Below are 21,823 nucleotides of genomic sequence, written 5' to 3' on the forward strand. Positions count from 1 at the left end.
TATAAGGGTGATTTAGAGGAATATTTCTTTATTCTATCAATAATAATTTTCTTTTAATTATCAAATAAATGTAAAAGAATTTAGATGATGACTTGTTTTATTAAATAATTTATCTAGATTGATAGGATTTATCTTATATTTTCTTATTTTTAGGTTAAAATTGATTTTTTGTGTAAATTTTTTTATTATATTTATATGGGAATTTGTTGGTTATAATTTGACGTTAATTGAATATAATTCAATTTATTGGCATTAGTCTATTCTATATTTATATCACCTCTCAACTTCATATAATCGATGGCTAAGTCCTAGATGATCTTGGAGGCATTTGCTTTCCTCTTGTTGACCTCATTTTCGAGCAGGGAATCAAACTTGTGTAGTGTTACCACTATTTTTAGTGTTTAATGAAAGATCCCAAGCTATCAAAATGCTATTTTTCCAAATTTTCTTGGCTACAAGTTGTGAATTTACTCGTACTTTTGGCTGAGCTCTGAGAAAAAAAAATTAGAGAAATATCAAGAAGACAAGTAGGAAAACTTGGGGAATGATGGTTCGATGGAAGAAAATTTAATTAAAATTTTTGTTGATCAATTCATGTTAATCTCTTTTCCTGGATCATATCATAATCAATTTGGGAAGAGTTTGTAATATAATTATATTGTCGTATTGAGTTGATTATGGATCAAGAAATGTCAACTGTTGTTAGAGAAGAGCTAAAGGCATGTTGAGTTATGGAGTTGTAACCACCAAACTTAGCCCTACACCATTTTGAGGAATGATTAGTGTAGTCGCAAAGAGAGCAAGGATAAAAGGTTTTTTCCCCATGGCCACAAGCACCATTCTAATCACTATGCTGCTCTGTTGCAAGGGCAAATTGGTCGGAAATAACCGAGTGATAGGAATTCGATCTCCACACACCCAAAAACAACAATAACAAAGTGACAACGCAATGTAAATCGGCAAGAAATAATGTGATTATGAGCTAATTTTATTGATATCGTCACTACAAACTAAGATACAAGTTAATCTACTATTTGAGAGGTACATCGACTCTCCACAAATCCTAGGCGATGCTTGGAACAACTCTAAAGAAAATTATTGTAAAACACAAAAATCCCATAATGAAAATAAAACAGTGAACAAGTGTGGTAAACATAAACAACACTAATGGCCTCTTTCTATTTTTCCCAGATGAGTGGATTAATGGTAAATGGTTTATATCAGAGAAGTTCATCATACTTTCTATAAGATATTGCAATATTCTGGAATAGTCAAATACTATTCTTGAAGAGAAAAGATATCAGAATATAGGGTGTAGTAAACATAAGCAATATTATTGCCTTGGAAATAGGTGGAATGGAGAAAATCTTACTTCTTTGTAATGTCTTAGAACATGATAGTTGCAATAAATTAGTAACCAAATAAGAACATAATTAGATTCTTGCAAATTAGAAAATTTCATAGTTTCATCACAAGTTGGAAGAGACGCATCAAGATGCTAGTTTTTCATGAGAACTAATAAGAAAATTAAAAGATTTTGACCACATATGTGATAGTTTGTACCATTAAATTTGATAGTGGATAACGTTTTTATCTCAGTACCAGATGAGGGAGAAGCTTAGACATCATGAGGAGGCACAAATAATCTAAGTAACTTGGATCATGAAGATGAGTAAATGCTGGAAAGATAAGAGTTGGTATTTTTTTTGTAGTGGAAAGCAACATTGAAACAAAATATACATCACTAATGGATTCTCCTTTTACTTTGATGCCTCTGATAGTGTCTACATTGATGAAAATGTCCAGTTTCAATGCCTAGATAGAAGCATGTGCTACTAGAGGGTAGGTTGCAAGGGAGGGCATAGCACTGAGGCAAGGGTGTTAGGTAGGGTACGAATGAGGCAATAGCGCAACAGCAATTGCTAACTATGCACATGTAAGGAGAGTACTTAGTACCGAGCAAGTGTGGTTTCAGACTAGTGATGAAGGCTCATGTAAGTGGTGCGAAAGTGAGCGAGTACAGGCAAGTAGGTCAACAAGCGAGTGTGAACTAATGTACGAGAAAGAGAAAGATGCCCAAGGGGTGGGAGGCGGAAGGTGGGAAGGCAATGTCTATAGCTTAACCCAGCTTTGATGCCATGTTAGAGTAGGCAATTTATTTTTGTCTTATTTATTTTGAAGAGTGTGTATACACACATACACAGAGACATGCAAATAAAATAAATACAAACGAAAAAAAATAAAAGAGAAGAATATCATCAATTTTGATGATATGAAATCATAAATAGAAAAATTTCAACTATTAATTAGTTGATTAATACTTCTCTATAATACCACTTTCTACTTGAACTTTTCAAAAGTAATATAAGTAACAACTTATCTAGCAATACCTTCCAGTATCCCCACAGCCCAAAGGTTTTATTGGTCTGAAATGCTTCAAACTTAATTGTTCACCTTCTCCAGTTATCTACATTTGTATGCAAATATAATTTGTCACTGTAAGATATGAGGAAGAATTGATGATTAGCTATTAAGTTTTTTGCCCTTTACTTGTCCACTTTATTTAAATAGCATGGTCATTAGATTCTTCCAATCAATGACCATGAATTTATCTCTGTTTTGATAGGAGCTTTGCACATTGGGTAAGCTCTTTATAACAATTTTGTGTGTTGCAAGTTCTTACATGTGTGCTTGTGCCATCATCAATGTACTATTATAACAACAAGCTCAGTACAGAAATTCATTATGAAAATGTGTTTCAAGAAAGCCATACCTTCTCTATTGCTTTCCATGAAGATTTATTACTATTGTGTGGCTTTGGAAAGACAGGTTTTGAGTGGACTTCCCACAAGGCCTCAGGTCTCTGAGAAAATTTCAAGAAAATTTCAAGAGGTCATCATTGATTAAGAAACTAATTTTTTAGTCTCTTCGAGCAGCCTTAGTAAATAATGTTCTAATGCAACATAGAAGGATTATAACTATTTAACTGCCAGACAGTATAGTAGAGCTCTATGATGCACTTATATGGATTTGGAGAAACTGACATAGAAATGATGCTGTAAATGACAATTCTTGAAAATACAGCGCAGAGATTTTGGATGAAGGCTATATATTGAAGTGTGTGTATAATCACTTTTTATTGGTAAAATAGGCTTCTACATTAAATTTTACAGTAAACAAAACCATAATTTTTTATTTCATCATTATTCTTATCCCAAATCATAATTTTCATAACTTGATAGAACTCGTAAAGCAACTATGACAACTCATGGTTCTCCCAATTTGAATGGCATAGATAAGCCAATCTGACAATCCCTGTCTCTTAATAGAGTCACAGTGTTCCTGATCAATAGTTTGCTTTAGAGCTTCTTGTAAGGGATTCTTTGATTCAATTTTTTTTTTCTTTCTTAGAGTAGGCTTTTCCAAGACTTGATTTGTTAAATGAGTTCAATATGTATTCACGATGTTTAAAGAATTGTGGGTAAAATTTTTCTTCGACCACAAGGCTTCGTGAAGTATTGAAACCCCACTCCGTTGAATTCTTAGTGAGAATTTTACAACAATTTTTTCTATTTAGTGCTATTTCTGCAAGCAAGTTGATAAGGGATTTCAGTTGGTGTAAAATTAGGTGCAACTATGAAGAGGCATGTGTTCATGTGTTCTTATATTCACCTAATGGTGTTCTAGATGAATATTTTATGGAATTCTGTAATTGCTTTATACAAAGAAGAGGGTTATAAATTTGTTGGAGATGCAAAGTATAAATGAATTATAGTATATCCCTCTATGAAGAATGTAGATGGGATATTAATTAATCCTAATGCATTTACAGACAAGTCCTTCACTTTAAGATGCCAGTTTTCACTCTTATTTTGTTACATGATTTAAACCCTCTTGTAGTCCATGGAGAGTAGGGGGCTATAACAGCTCACTCACTTGATGATGTGCCTCTGATGGTTTGAGTTCTAGTATTACTTCATTTTGACATATGAAACTGTTGCAGAAACTAATTTGTCTTTGTTTAAACTGAGAAGCAAAATAAACTAATATAGAGGAATGTGTCTATTAGTTAGGTTAGTGCATTGCAATTTGGAAGATGTACCTTACCAAGTTGGCATCCGGAAGTTCTCTGACAGCCTCATTAACATTTTCTGCCGTGGCTTTAACCTGGTGTTAAGTTTGCATATTAATTCATATGCAAGCAAAAATAGCAATGTACTTTTGAATGTACTCGCCTTTTGGAGATTAGTAATTCATTTATAAGTAGGGAAGATGGTTATAAGTGAAACTGGTTGATGTTTAAGTATAGCATGTCTACACTTTACCATTTTTGCACTGTTCATCTCTGTTCTCTCTGAGAGGCGATTGCGAAGGGGTTCAACATGATCACTTCCATCAAGTTGCACGCCAATGAAGTATTGAAGTTCACCCTTTTTATAACAAAATCAATCAATGATCGCGGGAAGTGCTAAATCTAACGAATATTGAACCATTGAACATATCAGAAAGGGATTGTGGAATTATACCTTTTGATCGCGCATAGGTTGTAAGTGGAATAAGTTCCAAAATTTTTTTCCTGGATTTTTCAAGATGGTAAATTAGTGTGGGATTTGCAAATTTAAGTGGTCATGGTATTATGCTTCTTTTTAAGATATCTTGCATCTTTCTTAGTTGTTTATTCAATGCACGCTAATTGGATTTGCAGGTCTTAGTTTCCTTTTAGTAATTATTAATTTATGTGGAAGTTTATCAGTATTTTAGGTGAATGTGCGAATCTATATACATCAGATTTCCAAGAAGAGTAGATGGCTTTACCACTTTTGGTGTAATTAATAAGTTGAACAGTTATTTCTCTTTGTTCTCTTATAGCATCTCTTATCTTTGAGACTACTGCTTGATCCGTTTCAGGCCCTTGAAGAAACCTGTAAAATCATAAGATGGTCAATACTGCAGCTCATCATAAGAGAGTAAGCTTTCACCTATACACATGTAGACAATCCATATGATACATTGCATGGTAAGAAAAGTTATCAAAATTTATTGTCTGTAATTGCACTGTTGTATATAAGTGGTTATAACCTACAATGCCCTTTGTCATTAGATCCTTAGATTGGTAGATGCCTTTCATCATATGATAAACCTCATTTTACAGTACTCAGTGACACCTAAAATTGGAGCCTGATAATTAGAGACACTTTATGTTATTTGAGTTAAAATGCTGCTATTTCTCTATAATAAAAAGACTCTTGTATTTCCAAAATTGTAATGTAGAATTTTATGACGTGTTTGTAAATAATTGGAGGATGATGTCATTGCCAAAGTTATAAAAGTAACAATTGTCATGGAACATTAACATAAGCTGCTAAAGCAATCCAGTTAATTATGAGAATGAGAACCAAATTGATTTTATTACCTACAGTTTCTTCCTAGAATCTCTTCCCGACTATATTCTGTCAATTCAAGAAAGCTGTCTGATGCAAATATCTGCAAGAAAAGGGACAAAAACGATGAGTTAAATAAAGTGACTAAAATTTGTTTTATAACTTTGATGCTACACATAAGCAGTGAGACTAGCATTTCTTTAGCAAATTGAATTTTGATAATTATGAAATAATTTTCATATCCAGTCATTTGGAGGCTGAAGTTATCATTTATTCTCTAAATGATGACTCACCCAAGCCCCATATGATGGTAGGTCCATGGTCGTAGCTCCCATCTTTGGGGTTGGCTAGAGGGATGTTTAGAATAGTTGAAACTTGGAACTTTAATTTATTTCTAGTCAATTTCAAGATCCTCTTTTGACTTAACATAACTAGCTTGAATATAATTTGAGATCTCTGTTGGGGAAGAGATGTGTGTTTATTGCGCTATGTGTATCTCTTTAGCAAAACAAATTTTGATTCAACTCGAATCTATTTTCAGTTAAACTCAAAATCCAATGATTTCGATTGGAGTTCACACAATACGAGTCATTTTTTATTTCAAGTCAAGCAATAGTCAAACTTTTTTTATTTTTTTTTACTTTAGGTCAAGCTAAATTTACTCAAACTTGACATGATATCAACGTCATCACTAGCTTAATTTGTTAACATGCCTGCTTAACTTTCTAATTGTTAATATGACATTTATGTGATGCTTATATGAATTTTATGATTTTTATTTCTTTTGTGCGGCCAGCAATATTGACTTCATGCTTCTAAAATTTCTTTATTAAAACGTTTCTTACAATGGGATTATCAGGAAGTCTTGGATCAGTGATAACAAAATTCTTCTCTATGCGCTCTAATGTTGTAGCAAGATCTATTGCTTGTCGTATATCTTTTTCCCTTTCCACACGGTCCCAGCTCTCTGTGCGCTGTACATCTCTGGTCATTAGAATCTCTGGTTCTATTATGATTTCTGCTGAACTTTTTCTTCTTCTAAAGCTGCAAAATATAGAGCATTTTTGTTCTTCAGAACAGATGGTCAATGCCATTGTAATATAATTAAGATTTTTCTACAGTATTAATTTATCCACCAGAAGTCTCAGTTGCAGGTATCATTTATATAAATTCTCTTTTGGTTAACAGGAAATCACCATAGCCCTGAACTGCCTTCACAAGGTGCTTGCTTTTGAAAGTAGATCAAATTTCACCACATAAATTGGAAAATAAACTTTTATTCTTAATGGTTTATTGCTGATGGTGATGGCAATGCTTACTCAATGTGAAAATACAAATCTTATCTAAAATGTTATTTAGTACTCTAATTCGCATTAGTCAATACAAACTATATTAAGTGCAATGACAATTTTCAAATAGAAGTACTGGAAGCATGAAAATTTTAAAATTTACTTAAAAAATAATAAGAATGAAATCCCTCACTCACCCCATTAAGGAAGAGCGGCCTGATTTCCTAATACTTGTTCTCTGAGATTCATTTCTCATGTCATGCAGAGAAGTCAGTCTTCCGGGTGAATTAAGATTCTTCATGTCTGCAGCTCCATGAAGTGGAGATTTGGTGTATCCTTTAGTTTTATCATCGATCTTTATGGCAATATCAAATTCTGTAGCTTCTGAGTGATTTTGTGGGTGTCTCACTGTCTGCACAACTTCCGTAATCGAAGACATGGCCGTATCCTTTTGTCTCTCTGATTGAACAAACGAGCAAGTAAATGTCCTGCATGGATTGTAGTATACCCTAAATTTTCTTTGATATTTGGTCTCACCGTCATAGCGGATTAAGGACACTGGCAATGCATTAGGCCGGAATAGTTTGTCATTTAAACCTTCTGTGTATTTGCTGACCTCAACCTGCATTCTGAAACGTATAGATGTTTGGTGAAAGATAATCTTGATTTTTCATGGTAAAAAAAATCTTAATAACTGGTGTATAAACAGCCCCATTTTACAGCTCTAGGGTGGGATTCCTAAAACCTTTTATTATTATTTGCATAAAAATTATGTAAGCTCCATAAAGTTAGAAAATTGTAATCTTGTTATTACATGTCAACATTTTTAAGTAGTACATGGTTGCACATATGTGCTTATTTTAAGTTGTAATTAACAAAGTACTCTCCCCTGGGAGATGAAAATTAAGGACTTTTACCTCTTTATATTGATCAGATTGAAATTAATAAATGTATAGAGTTTCTCTTTATGATGCACAGCACACTGCTTGCATGTGTTTCATTGATCTGGATGATGATTGAATACTACCATTTCATTGACTGGTAAAAACTCATCAAAAGATAATCTAACCAATAGTATAATTGCACTTTGCTATTATATGGGAATCCTTTTGCTTGTCAATGAATAATTGTGAATTATACTGTATCGTGATTCTTGGCTTACCTAACAGCTACATTACATTTGAAAGAAATTGGGACGATCATGCAATGGTGTAAGTTCCTTACCCTATGAATTTAATAACATTCCCATTGCCATCCCTTATTGGCGTTATGGTGAGAAGGTTCCAGAAAGGAGTTCCATTTTTCTTGTAGTTCAAGAGCCTGCCACAGTAGCTCTTCCCAGTTCTAACCGCTTCTCTTATCTTTGCAACCTCTTTTAAATCTGTTTCAGGCCCCTGAAGAAAGCGACTGCAACAAAATACAGAATTAATCTGGGATCAACCAAAGAATGTTACTACTCTTGAAAGTTAAGCTGTCTTTGAAACCATTGAGTTTGTTAATGGAAAATTAAAGCTCACCAGTTCCTTCCAATGACCTCCTTTACTGAATATCCTGTCATGCTGGAAAACCCAGCGCTTGCATACATGATAGGGCAATCTGGCGTTCTTGCATCTGAAACAACAAAAGTCTGCTTAAGAGAGGACAATGCATCTTTTAGCTCCTGAGAAACTCTAGGGAAACTTGAATCCATGGCAGAATTTGATTCATTTGATGTCCTCGTAGTCCCTGAGAGTCTCTCCATGGATTGTTTACTGCCCTCGATCGATGATGGAAAGACAAAAATTTGGCTGTTAGGATCGCTGGGTTTTACTGTCAGACCCCAAGCTGCTGCTCTTTGTACCATTGACTGGTTATTTTCAGTTTCCTTGGACTCTTCTATCTCATTTTGATCTGGATCATTTTGTGGGTTTTTCTCTGGAAATGCCATCCATCTCTCAAGTGATTTTCCTTCTGGAAGAGCTTCTGATGCACCCTCCCCCATTAGTGATGATGCACCCTCCCCCATTAGTGATGGAGGGTTCTTTTTCTGACTATTTTCTGTCATCTCTTCTCCTCGGCGCAAAATCCTGAAATGCTTGATACCCTTCTCTCTTCTAAACTGTGATCAGTGGCTGTAGTACTGCAGACTAGCAACCAAGTACATACAGACTTAAGGTTGCAAAAACAAACTATTGCTTACAGGTAAGAAATTGTGTAAAATGTAGGTTAGCATTACTGATTGTAGCACAGGATGGATAATAAGCCATATTAAGGTTTCGTTTGGGACGGCTTTTTCATAGCTTCTTAAAACAGCTTTTTAATGCAGAAATTAAAAATTTTGTAAAAAAAACTACTTTAAAAAGCAGTAAGAAAGCCGTTCCAAACGAAGCCTAAGTTGAGAAATAAAAAAAGATGGGTTTGAAAATAATTATAGGAAGAGAAGTAAAAAATGGGACTTCTTCTCATGAATGGTTTCCTTTCTTATTTACTTGGAAGGAGATTTTAGATGCTGTTGCCATGGAAGTATACACTTCATGACACCTTAGCCTTGAAACTTTCATGGTACCTTATCCAGTCATATGAGAAATTGCCAGTTCTAACCAATAAAAACAGTTAGACCACAAAGTTGATTCAACTGCAGATAAGTCCCTCGAAATTTTTTATTTTCGATCACTATCAACCAAATAAACTACGTTAATGATAAAAGAATACACTGTAAATGACAATGAGATGAATACCTCCTTGAAAATCTTCAAATTCAACAGTTAATGTGTATCTGATGCATTCTTTGCTTGTGCTTGCTACAGAAGAACTACAGAAAAAAAAAGGTGAGCGGAAGCAGAGAAGCCAAGAGAAAGAGATAACGCCTGGAGGGAACTCTAGCTGAAGGCTTCAACGGTCCCTGAAAGCCAGCCTTCACCGTTGATAACCGGCACGTCAGCTTTTTTTTTTTCTAAGCTATCCCTTTCATTTCAGAGTGGCGAGTGGCCAACATGATCTATAAGACGATTCTGAGGCTGCAATTATTCGTCGTTTTTGTCCTGCAATCCTTTTATTCTTTTACACATATAGTGTTAACGGTCTTTCGATGATTGAGCGTCAAATTTCTTATTTTGTAGAAAACAATGGAAGCTGTTTGCTTTTGTTATGAAATAATATTATTATTCCTTAAAGGCAATAATTATCTATTCCACTTAGGGGTTGTTTGGTTGCAAGATTTTTTTGAATTCATGGTTTTTCAGAATATATAATAAAATATATACATTGTGTTTTGAATATTCAAAATTACTTGATTGTTTGTAAAATAAATATAGTTCTTTTTTTTTTTTCCGGATTGGGTGTGAAGTGTAAACTGCAGTATGTTGCATTGATTCCATTTAGTGTTATGCTTATACCCTCTATTTCAAGAAATTATTACGTGAGAAGTTCGGACATAGAGTCTAGACTTTATGTATTTATTGAGTATTTATTGTATTATATTTAATATATACGTAGTAAATATTCAGCAAATATGAAGTAAATATTTAATGATATAAAAAAATTATATTTTGATCATGTGTGAACATTTCATTGGAGTCCGGAAGCAATTTTAAGTCCAGACTTTGCATGGAATTAGTTCTCCTATTTTGATGTTGAAAAATCTAACAGTTCAGCTACTTAGAATAATTTTGTTTTCTTGATCCTCAAAAAAAAAAAAAAAAAATTTTAACAAGAGAATCTATCCATGAGTTAGATAAGCAACAATTTATATATCATGAATATAAAATGGTTATAATCGTTATATTAGTCTAAACTAAATGTGAAGGTAAGTTCATAATGTTAATCAAATATAATTTAAAATGATTTGTTTATTATTAAATTATATAAATATGTTGATTAGAGAAGGCTGCTATAGAGTATAAATCTCTTTTATGCACAATAGTAAATGCTAGAGTAATGGAGAGCAAACATATTAATAAAGAGACGATGGTATGGTGCTGATAGTCAGGTGACATTAATTTTAACATGATAATTAGATGATGATGATTTGATGATAATAGTTGAATGATTGTGATCGGAACATAATGGTCTAGTGCAATGTGGGGAAATGATGGTAGATGATAGATGATTAACATTGATTAGGCAACAATAGTCAAATAATGACGAGCGTTGGTGTCAATTGTTGATGTTGAGTGTCAGATATAGCTCTAGGGTTCTTCAAATATCTACGTTCTCTTCAATTTTAAATCTCATTCTCCTTTGTACGTAGAATGAATGTTTATTAATATTTTTTTAAGGTGACATTTTTCCCCATAGTGTGATAAAAGGCTAGATGTTGTTTTTTGTTGTAGTAGAGTGGCCTTCTTGTTATTTTGGTGAAAGTTCAAAAATACTCTAGATGAGAAATGTCGATTGACTGCTTTTTTAGCTTTTAAGTGCTTTAATAACTTTGCAATTAGGTAGTTTTAGCTTTTTAACTTGCAAATTCAAGATGTTTGTTTTGCTTATAAGCATGCAAAAGAAGGGTGATCATTTTCCCTTTCAATTAATATCACAAAGCTTTCAAGCAAGCTTTAATTGCTTGATTTGGACTTAATTGGGCTAAGTTCTGCTGGAATGCATGGAACTCCAGAAATTGATGTATGTGTAATTCCTTTAATTTGTCCTCAAAATTCTTGTCAAAAATTTGAACCAAAGAGTCGCAGCTAATTCTAAATGTTGATGTTCTACTACGAAAAGTGATCTTTGGAATCTACATATGCAAATATGTGTAAAGGGGCTAATAATATTTCCAACATGATTTTCCTATTACACAACTATGTCCAAGTTCCAAAAAAATTTAAAATGAATTAAAATAAATCAGAAACTATTGCAATAGTTGTATATAGTACACAACAATACACATTGTGTATCAGGAAAAAAATAACATTTTTAGAAAAAATTCCTTAATACACATTGTGTACAAGCTCCAAAAGATTTAAAATGAATAAAAAGAACACAAACTATTGTAATCGTAGTATTTAGTCTTGTACACAGTAATACACAATATATAACCGGTGCAAGAAACCACTGCTAAAGGGCTAATTTTTTGGTAGTGTGTATTAGGAAAAAAATATTTTTTAGAATGTTTTTTTTAATATATAATTGTGTACAAGCTCCAAAAAATTTAAAATGAACAAATACAATACAAAAACTTTTAAAATTATTGTATCTAAGCTTGTACACAACAATACAGAGTTTGTATAAGAAAAAAATAATATTTGTAAAAAAAAACTCCTAGTACATAGCTGTTTACATGCTCCAAAGGATTTAAAATAAACAAAAAAAATAAAGAAACTATTGAAATCATTATATCAAAGATAGTATACAACAATACACAATGTGTATTGGAAAAAATAACATATTCAAAAAAAATTTCTAATACACACCTGTATATAAGTTCCAAAGATTTTTTTTTTCTAATAAATCAATGCGAAAGCGCTCTACTTAAGCTCCAAAAGATTTAAAATGAATAAAATAACATGGAAAATATTGACATCTTATTATTAAAGCTTTTATATAGTAATATACAGTATGTATTAGAAAAATCCGTCATAAATGCGCCGGAAACCCGGGACTACCGTCGGATTTAATGTGTTACCGGCGGATATAATCCGCCGGTAATAGTGGGTTTTCCTGTAGTGTAATATGCATACCACAACATTTGTACAATTGAGAGAATTTCTGAACTTTCAAAAATTTACAATTTTACATAAAATTTTACACAATTTATGTACAAAAGTACGCCTCTTTATGGCATTCGTCAGCTTTCAATAGATACAAAAAAAGCGACAACCGAATGTCCTCAACACTAAACTCAAACAACTATTTTGAGATAAATTATAAACATAATATGTAGTTTCACCATTTCAACATATTCAATGATAAAGTATCACTTTGGAGATAAATTTGACCTTAAGAATCAGCCTACTAGAAGAAGAGAGCGATTCTTGTTCGAAGATAAAGAGGGTATGAACTGAAAGGAGAGCAATCCTTATCCTACGATGAAAAGTGACCTAACTACGAATGCCGGAACTTTTGGCTTGCTGCAATTTTAAAATGTTCATCTAATCTGGATCATTGGACCGGGTCGGATCATCAGGCCCCACGTGTCACCATTTAATTGTCCGCACATAATAATTTCTCGTTATGCACGCCTCTTTCTTAAGCAAAAGTTGTACAATTACTCTCAGAAGTTGAAAATGCAATTACCATTTGTTTTCTTCTGCAAAAATCAAATCTCATGCAGGATACTCTATTATCGTTATTTACTTCTTTAGAGACAGCAAAGATAATGACGGCTTCTCCTGAAGCTAAAGGATCGCCACAACTTGAGCTGGTGGTGGATCAGAGGAGGCCTCGCATCCCATTCATTCTTAATAACCCCTCAAGTAAAGGATAAGAGTCTTTATTGTTTTCTGGTGAATAATAGAATAGAGTAGTCTCTCTCTCCCACATGACTCAAGTTACGGACGCAGGCATAGCCATTCAAGTCTTAATCAGCTACAGGTGAGGTGGCTTCCCATTCTCTTAGTATTTATTATCTTATGGACCAGCAATATAATCAACCAAGTCATTTCAATGATTAAATCCAAGGAAACAAATGTGAATGACTATATTTTGAACTAATTCACCTAGAAATTTTTTGTCATCGCATATAAGTTTTATTTGGATTATCAAGATTTGTGACTATTAAATTTAACGTTCATTCATAATTGATTTTCTAACGTTGATGGGTATCAAACTCTTGGATTCATTCACACTTAATATTTCATTTTAGGAAAACTTTGTATTATCGGCGAAAATACATACGCCGGTAAAAGTGGCGAACCAACCGGCGTTTTTTTTCGCCGGTACTGTAACGTCGTCCTTTTTTTTATTCATAGTTATTCATAAGACCGGCAGTTTATTTCGACATTGTTGATGGCTGTTTTTTTTTTTTTTTAATTTTTATTACTGCTACAAGTTTCCGGCGGATAATCCATCAAAAAAATATGAATATGACGAAATTGTAACGTATTTATGTTGAATATTATCCAACGCTATTTCTGACGGATAATCTGCCGTATGTTTCCATTGGTAATTGTCCGGTGAAACCATGCAACGGATTATCCGCCGGTGTTTATAGCGGTAATTCCAGCAGATAAAACGCCATAATTCCTTCCAAGAAAACAGGGTTTTGGTTATGGTTTTCTGCCGCCATTCCGCCAGTAAGTTCGCCGGAAGTAATTCAGGCGTATTTCTTTTGACGGAATTAAATTTCCGACGCGCGAATTATCGTCAGACAACTTTTTATCGAAAATTCGCCAGGAAATGCATTTTACTGGCGGAATTTGATGTTTACCGGCGGATTCCGTCCGTCGGTAACGACCGATTTTCCTGTAGTGTTTGACACGTACCACCTTATATTGTTATATAAAAAAAGAATGAAATCGATGATTATAAAAAATTAAGGTAGGAGGGAGAGGGGAGGTGTCAATTGAGAGGGAAGGGAGGAGTTTTTTATATGGTTATTAGTGGGTAAAATAAAAAATCGACTCGAGGAAAATGTGATGTTATTTGTTTTGGTTCTATCAAAAAGAGGAGCTTTTGTTTGAATTCCTACAACTAGGAAGGGGAATAGCAAAAAGGAGCATTATCTTTTATTCTTTTTCTCCACATTTAGCTTTCATCTTTGTAGTAGATTGTTACATTTTCTTTCAGTGGGTGGCACAGATAAAGTAACATATTTATCTCTTCATTTACATTTATTGAAATTAGTTTATTATTCGATCTTTGTTTTGTTGTAAATATAGATATACCTTATTGGATCATGAAATATTTGTGTTATATATTCATTTAGTTTTCCTCATAATTTTATTACTAACAAATATTCCCATAATTGATATATCCACAATTTATTGATAGCAAAACATATTCTTGATTTTTTTGGAAAATGAAAGTTTTAGTTAAAATGTGTTCCTTTTAGGTTTTTTCAAGGCGTTGTGTCTTGCAAAAAAAAAAAAAAGTTGTTTGGCAATCTAATAAATTATGGATCTCTTAGTATGTGCGAAGACCGGATGGGAAGAACTGTCCAGTTTGTTGCGTAGCGTATTTACTGAATATTTGCTGAGTATTTATAAATACTCAGCAAATACTCAATAAATATGCAATAAATACTCAATAAATATTCACAAAATACGCAACAAATACTCACAAAATACTTAATAATGCTCACAATGGAGTATTTACTGCGTATTTACAAATATACAATAAATACTTAATCAATTCGCGGCAAATCCGGATCTTTCTCCCCGTCTAGACTCCGCACATAATAAATTTTCCTCCTATCATTAAGATATATTATGTACAAATGTCTACACAGTTTGTACACTCATATATCATGACGATTCTTCCAGTCTAAATGCCGCACAGAATAATTTATCGTCATTGATAATTTTAGATCATGATGTGCTAAAATTTAGAGTATAGCTACAATAAAAAAGATAAATAGAGATTCATTTTTCTTAGGTGGATTAGTAGAAAGGAGAGAATATAGTATCATTCAGTAGAAAAATATATAAGTTGATCGCCTAAATAAAATAGAATTTAAATTAATTTTTTGTGTAAATTTCTTCGAGGTGTAAAACTTTGCATGTATTATTATCTTAACTTTGGCCAACTAGTGGCATGGGCCAACTTGAGTTAGGCTTGATAAAAAGCGCAAGCTAAGTTCGATGAGATAACGTGCTCGATTTGAATCTACCTTGAATCTTTCTTAACTAATCAGACTCTTTAAAAAATATTAATATAGAATAACATCTAAATATTAGACTCAAGCATTTTTATTTTTTGAAGTTAAATGCTCAATGATTATATTACAATTCTTATTAAGTAAATATATTGAATCATTAATAAACTCAAATGTTAATTATAAAGTTACTAATGACCTAAAAATTATAGCTTAGTCATTTCTCACTCTCCATGCTTTCACCTAGAAGTTTTCATTCTTTCCATGATTATGTTAGAATAACTCATTGATTTCACATTTATCTTTTCTCTTCTATAATAAAACAAGTTGGCTCAAATTCATGATATTGCGGTTGAGCTCTAATTGAATAATTAGTAAAAGCGCAAGCTCAAGTTAACACCGGTTCTAAATCAAGCCAATCTAATTACAGTCGTAGCTTTAAATATGATAGTTCTATCGAAGATAAAAGCCTCATGCCCTAGTGTTGAAAAGTGTTAAGAGGTGATTTAGAGCATGTGGATCTCTTTTAACATTCATACTCATTATCATTATGATTAGTACCATCTAATCATATTGTAATAATAAGTTTGTCATATGAGATCCAAAATTTTAATGTACATTTTACTTTTTTTTTGTGGTATATTATATTTGTTTTCTTTTTTGCTCATACTATTGTGGGAATCTCACAGCTCATTAGCTTCTAAGCTCACTGAAACAAATAATGCTACATGTGCATACAGTGCATTAATTGAACAGTTGAGATTTTATTTGTAGGAAATCTTCTCATGAACAGAACAAAGGTAAGTAAAGAAAGCTCATAGAATAATACACCTAGACCAAATCACAACTTAGTTTTTAGATGTCAGAACCTTTGTCCTTGAGTGATTGTATATAATCATCAAACATCTCTTCTATTCCTTTAAACTTGAATCCCATATTGTGTAGCTTGGATGTATTGAAGGTGTATTGAGTTATCTTACCATCATAGTAGTCATCAAACCTGCACATTGAGCAAATAGTAATTATTTAGTTCTTTTATAATTATAAACTAGGTGTCAAGTTTTAGCTTTTCTTACTAGAAAGATGCTTAAAAATCATAGTGATTGTACTAATTGCACAAATTTATTGATGTATAAAATCCTGATAATTTTACTTGATTTAATGGATTACTAAGGCTGTATCTCTAGCAGCCCAAAAACTCTTAACAATTGAGCATGCTTAACTGTAGAATTTTTTAAATAAAGTTCCAATCATTATACTAAAAGACACCTCAATGTTTAAGAGTTTAGTTTCAATCATAATATTGCAATAAATAATGATAAGTTTACCAAATTTTGATACTTTTATTAGAGTTGATAAATTCTTACGTATTTTCTATATTTGTACGAGTTGTAGCATAATGTTGCAATATGTTCTGATAATTTTATTATTTTATGATAAATTCTTAGGATTTCATCAATCAAATGGTAGTGATCACAGAACTTAATATTTTCATGAAGATTTTATCATCATTTCTTTAATTTTGATGAATTTATAGAGCTTCATCAAATCAAGTAATTTAATTGAGCTTCTTATCAAATTGTTGATAAATTATTAGGGATTTCTGTTAGATTTTAAACTCTTTGTTCAATACTTTAAAATGTTGGCAATAGCTTACAAAATCAAATAAAAATGTTGTCCTTCACAAAAGAGCCAACTATAAGAAATTGCATGCAAAGTTTCTAAAACTTTATTACTATATAGTGGAATCCTCTGGCTCTTTTAAGTTGGTAAAAACTTAGCAACATACCTTGTAGGGATTGGAAGCCATGGATAACGTTTGGCAACAAGAGCTCCAAGTTCATTATTATCAAGCACAACTGAGCTGCAAATATACCTTCCTTTTGCAGCTAAATCTTCATAAACTATGATATGGCAGCGAGCTACATCATCAATATGAACATATCCCATTCTACCATACAATGAAAACTCCTTAGTTTCCCCTGCAATAGTCAGTAATTCTCTTAAGCTTCAGAGTTTCTTTTGATTATTAGTAGAAGGAGAGTCAATCAATAATACCTCTAAGGAAGCCTAAGACATTTGATGCAGTTAGGGACAAATCATTAGGCAAATTGGGGCCTATAATGAATGAGGGAAGAACAGTTACAAGGTCTATATCATTTTCCTTAGCGAATTCCCATGCTATTCTCTCGGCCAAAATCTTTGCAAGTGCGTACCATAACTTGGGAGATAAGAAAAAGAACAGTTAGTTATATCGAATAAATTCGGGATTACTAAGGCTTCGTTTGGGACGACTTTCTCACTGTTTCTTAAAGCAGTTTTCTAGTATTAAAATTTTAATTTTTGAACTTAAAAGTTGCAATAAGTAGTAAGAAAACTGTCCCAAACGAAGCCTAAATTTGTGTAGCTTGCAATCGACAATTGTTGATTGGCCAAACTGCTTAATGCAATTTTGATTGACTAATAATATTGATGGATCTTAGTTATTACGAGCTAAGCATGCAAGTTTGAGAAGTATTGCTCATATAGATTAGGAGAAAAAAAAAAGAAAATTTTGAACAATCAGTATGTAAGATTTCGAAGTATTGCTTAAATAGAATAGGGAAAATAAGAAATAAAATTAACAATAGTGTTTAAGAGTAATATCTCGTGTTTTAAGGTCTAGTTTGTTATGACATGAGTGCTTGGAAGTGATTTCAAACCAAGTTATTTATTTGATTGGAAGTGGATAAAAATAGAGTTCCTAATTCGAAAAAAAAAACAACCTCATAAATGAGAGAAGTGAGTTTAATTAATAAAGGCTTGGAAATCACTGTAAACTAGCCAAGTGCCTATGAGGGCTTGGAGTTAAAGTACTTGGGAGTTTTTTATTTTAGTTTGATCAACTCCAGCCGAGCGTCTTACAGTCATTTGCAGTTTGTTGTTTTCCTATGAGGGCTTGGAGTTAACGTACTTAGGTGTTTTTTATTTTACTTAGATCAACTCAAACCGAACGTCTTACAGTCATTTGCAGTTTGTTGTTTGCCCCATCCGATCGCCAAAACACCCACCATTCATGTGAGGGTGAACAGTGTGACGTCAATATTGGCGTCGCACTGTTCACACTCTTTTAACTCAACAAAATAAAAAACAAAATCACATTGCATTGCAAAATGTATTGATTGGTAATTTATGAGATTAATATATTAATTCTAATGTTTAGTTGACTGTGTTTTTTTTTCATTCCTATTTATGTGTTATAATGTAATTTTCATTTTATTTAATAAATATTTGTTTATTTATGACATATTAATGTTCCAAATTATTTTATCGGGCAAAAAATATATATTTTTAAAAAATTTATAATATGTCTAATTCAAAAAATTGATAAATATAAATATATGATTAAAAATAAATATAAAATAAAGTATGAGAAAAAATAAACAACTAAGACAAACCTTCAATGCTGCAATCAATTTTCTCAAGCTTGCACATACTCCCTATAATAATAAACCATAATACATAAAAAATGAAACTTATTGTAATTCAAATAAATCCTATTATTGACTTTGTTAGAAGTTGATAAAAAATAAACAAACACTGATCATTATGAAAACTATATTCCAATCATTTCCAAACACTTAACAACTAATCATAATTGAATGATGCATTTGCAAGCGCTCCATTACTTTTATCAGTATACTGAACAACAAAGTCAGATTATGAATCTAATGATAATTAAATTTTGTTCTACCTTTAACCTTTCACAGAGTTCCACAGAACTCCATGAAGATTCATCCAATGGATAGTTTGGATCAATTTTTTCTTTCACCCTTACTGCTGATGATGATGATGTTAGTACAACCCTTCTGAGTGATGGATTCCTTTTGCATGATCTTAACACATTCAAAGTACCATTGACTGCAGAATCCATTATTTCAGACTGCATAATGATAGTGAAAAGGCTAAATCAGATCTCAATAATTCTCTAAACCTCACCATCTATTAAAAAAAGTAGTTGCTTAATAAATTCTATCATCAAGTTGCAAAATTAAATCATTTGGCTAACCAATTAGTAGCGACAAATAAGGCAATAGAACATGATGGTTGCGATGGATAAGGATATCTTAATTATTGAGAAGAAAAAAAAAAAAGAGGAGATGAAGAGAAAAGCACACTGGATGAGAGAGAGATGAAAGTGTTAGAGGAAGAAGAAGAGGAAGAAAAGACTGAAAAATCATTTCTTTGTTCCAGAAGTAAAAACCTACTGTAAATTCAAAATAATGACAAATCTATTCAAAAATCACTTGCTTAGCCCCACTGAAGAGGCGAGGCCGTAGTAGAGGGGATTCAAATTCAGGATGGTGGGTTCCCAACCATGCTCGCCTACCAACCACCCTAAGACTCGCGGGTAATATATTCAAAATGATGGATAACCATTTAATCATTGATTGGAATGCAGACAGACAACATAAAATGATTGACTAAATAGTATTATACTAATAGAAATAAGATTAGATATAGGCTTTATTTGAGATGACTTTCTTACTGCTTTATAAAGCAGCTTTTTTGTACAAAAATTAAAAAAATTTATACTAAAAAGTTTCTTCAAGAGCAGAAAGAAAGTTGTCCATACAAAACAAAAAATAAGCTTCTCGTTTAGATTAATTATTAGTATAACAAACAAGTAGTATAAAACTTGTGAAAATACAGGAGTCAATTCAGCCATGCCTGAGAGCCATGTTGGGGTCCAAACACAGGAGAAGCGGTGTGAAACACACCCTGACATCCTAAAACAGCTTCATCAAAGCTTCCTTCCTCTAGCAGATTTGCCTTTACTAACTGGAGCCTTTCCTTTGCTCCTTCCAATTCCCAAAGATGGGATAATTTCCTGTAGTTTTCTGTACATGATATCCTGGGTGAGATTCTTCTATGAAAGGAAATGGTAGTTTAAGAAGAATATAGAACCTGGATCTCTAACTGTTCCTATGACATGATATCCTGACTTAGGGAGCTGCTTAATGAGCCAAGAAGCAAGGAAACCAGAGGCCCCAGTAACACAGACTTTTCCTTTAATGTGTGAGCTCTCATCCATATTGACAAACAAAGAGTAAAACACTAAGCTGGTCATGTAATTTTGCTAAGCTTTATAAATACATGGGTTAGGACTAAAGGTGCAGGTAACAGGGTGAAGACTGTTGAGTCATCCCATATTCATGGTTACAAGTTTTATTAAAAATAGAAAAGTAGGTTTGAAGCAGGTGAGTGGAAAGTTCTTAGTGGTTGAGTACTCAATACATTGATGAATAACCTCTATGTTGTATACACTGAAACATAAAGGATAAACCGAGCGACGAAGTACTTGTGGCTTGGCTCGATAAGAGCTCGTTCATGTTCGTTTGATAAGGCAAACGAACAAGCTTGAACACTTTTGATAATACTCGATAGCTAAATAAATACGATTGAACAACTTGGTGTTCAGTTTGTTTATGTTTATTAATAGTTTCGTTTAATGCTCGTGAACAAGCTCGTTAAAAAGCTATTAGAGCTTAACTAAGAAGCTTGATTGGAACTATATTAGAGTTTTAAAAAATAAATACTGTTAAATTTAAAAATATAATAATTTATTTTCACATATCCTGTTTCAAATTGTTTAATAATTTATTTTTACTTTCCACATCTGTCTAAAATCACAAACAACCTGCTTTTTGAATAAATATAAGATAAATCATAGCTTATTTGGTAGCTCAAAAATACTAATTAGATATATTCATGAATGAGCTCATTTGATAGCTCAAGATTACTCATTAGTTATGTTTGTGAACAAGCTTGTTTCATAGTTTTAAAAATTTTGCTAGATATGTTCACAAATAGGTTTGATGTAATTGTTTGTTAGAAGACTCGTTCGGTACATCTAGAAGTAGAGCTCATTTATAACTCGATAAGTCTCGTTTATTTAAAACCCGATAAACATGGAATGAATCGAATATGAACCAAACACGAACGCTCATTAATTTAAATAAATCAAGTTTGAACACAAACAAAAAAGCTCGAATCAAACTCAAACTGATAATAAATGAACTCGGACATGAACACGCATATACTCGACTCGATTCTGTTCGTTTGCTGCCCTAGAAAATCCGTTCTGCATAAGCATAATTTCTTTCTTCTGTATCAGATCCTTACTTTTGTTCTTCATGATGCTATGGATGTAAGCTGACAATAGGCAAATTTCCCTTAATTTTGCTATGTTTCTGTAGGAAAATTCTCATTAATTTTGCTATTTAATATTTAAATTTCACTGCCTTCGGAGATCCATCCCAGAATGCCTACAAAGCAGTAACGTGACATCACAGTAAACTGCTGAGACTTCGATTGTTACTGAAATATTTTCTTAATCAATATTAATTCAAAACAGCCAAACTACGTGTCTATAAATATAATGA

General features: G+C 32.5%; 2 protein-coding genes across 8 annotated transcripts in view; both read right to left on the reverse strand.

Moving 5' to 3' along the window:
- Positions 1-9,680, reverse strand: part of LOC110092551 (phototropin-2) — a 40,373-nt gene extending 30,693 nt beyond the window's left edge. The window contains exons 1-13 of one of the 7 annotated variants that reach the window (XR_003700413.1): positions 9,388-9,674; positions 8,188-8,796; positions 7,895-8,077; positions 7,208-7,299; positions 6,868-7,129; positions 6,227-6,425; positions 5,414-5,484; positions 4,816-4,922; positions 4,527-4,576; positions 4,326-4,430; positions 4,108-4,167; positions 2,774-2,863; positions 2,391-2,467 (exon numbers count right to left, since the gene is read on the reverse strand). Coding sequence is in view for 5 of the 7 variants with exons in the window: in XM_028693931.1 (XP_028549764.1) it covers positions 2,391-2,467; positions 2,774-2,863; positions 4,108-4,167; positions 4,326-4,430; positions 4,527-4,576; positions 4,816-4,922; positions 5,414-5,484; positions 6,227-6,425; positions 6,868-7,129; positions 7,208-7,299; positions 7,895-8,077; positions 8,188-8,714 (1,823 nt within the window). In the remaining 2 variants the exon portion in view is untranslated. Of the gene's footprint in view, positions 1-2,390; positions 2,468-2,773; positions 2,864-4,107; positions 4,168-4,325; positions 4,431-4,526; positions 4,577-4,815; positions 4,923-5,413; positions 5,485-6,226; positions 6,426-6,867; positions 7,130-7,207; positions 7,300-7,894; positions 8,078-8,187; positions 8,797-9,387 lie in introns of all 7 variants that reach the window. The other 6 variants (XR_002302593.2, XM_028693931.1, XM_028693932.1 and 3 more) reach the window with 6 other exon arrangements.
- Positions 9,681-16,091: 6,411 nt separating this feature from the next.
- Positions 16,092-20,487, reverse strand: LOC110092537 (tetraketide alpha-pyrone reductase 1). Its single transcript, XM_020817128.2, has 6 exons — positions 20,346-20,487; positions 20,109-20,278; positions 19,132-19,320; positions 17,457-17,619; positions 17,188-17,380; positions 16,092-16,398 (listed from the first exon to the last, which is right to left on the reverse strand). Exons 1-6 carry the CDS (start codon positions 20,470-20,472, stop codon positions 16,254-16,256), a joined length of 987 nt encoding a protein of 328 aa, XP_020672787.1. The 5' UTR covers positions 20,473-20,487; the 3' UTR covers positions 16,092-16,253.
- Between the last annotated feature and the right edge of the window lie 1,336 nt (positions 20,488-21,823).

Source organism: Dendrobium catenatum, unplaced genomic scaffold (assembly GCF_001605985.2).
Source record: "Dendrobium catenatum unplaced genomic scaffold, ASM160598v2 fragScaff_scaffold_45, whole genome shotgun sequence".
NCBI lineage: Eukaryota > Viridiplantae > Streptophyta > Magnoliopsida > Asparagales > Orchidaceae > Dendrobium > Dendrobium catenatum.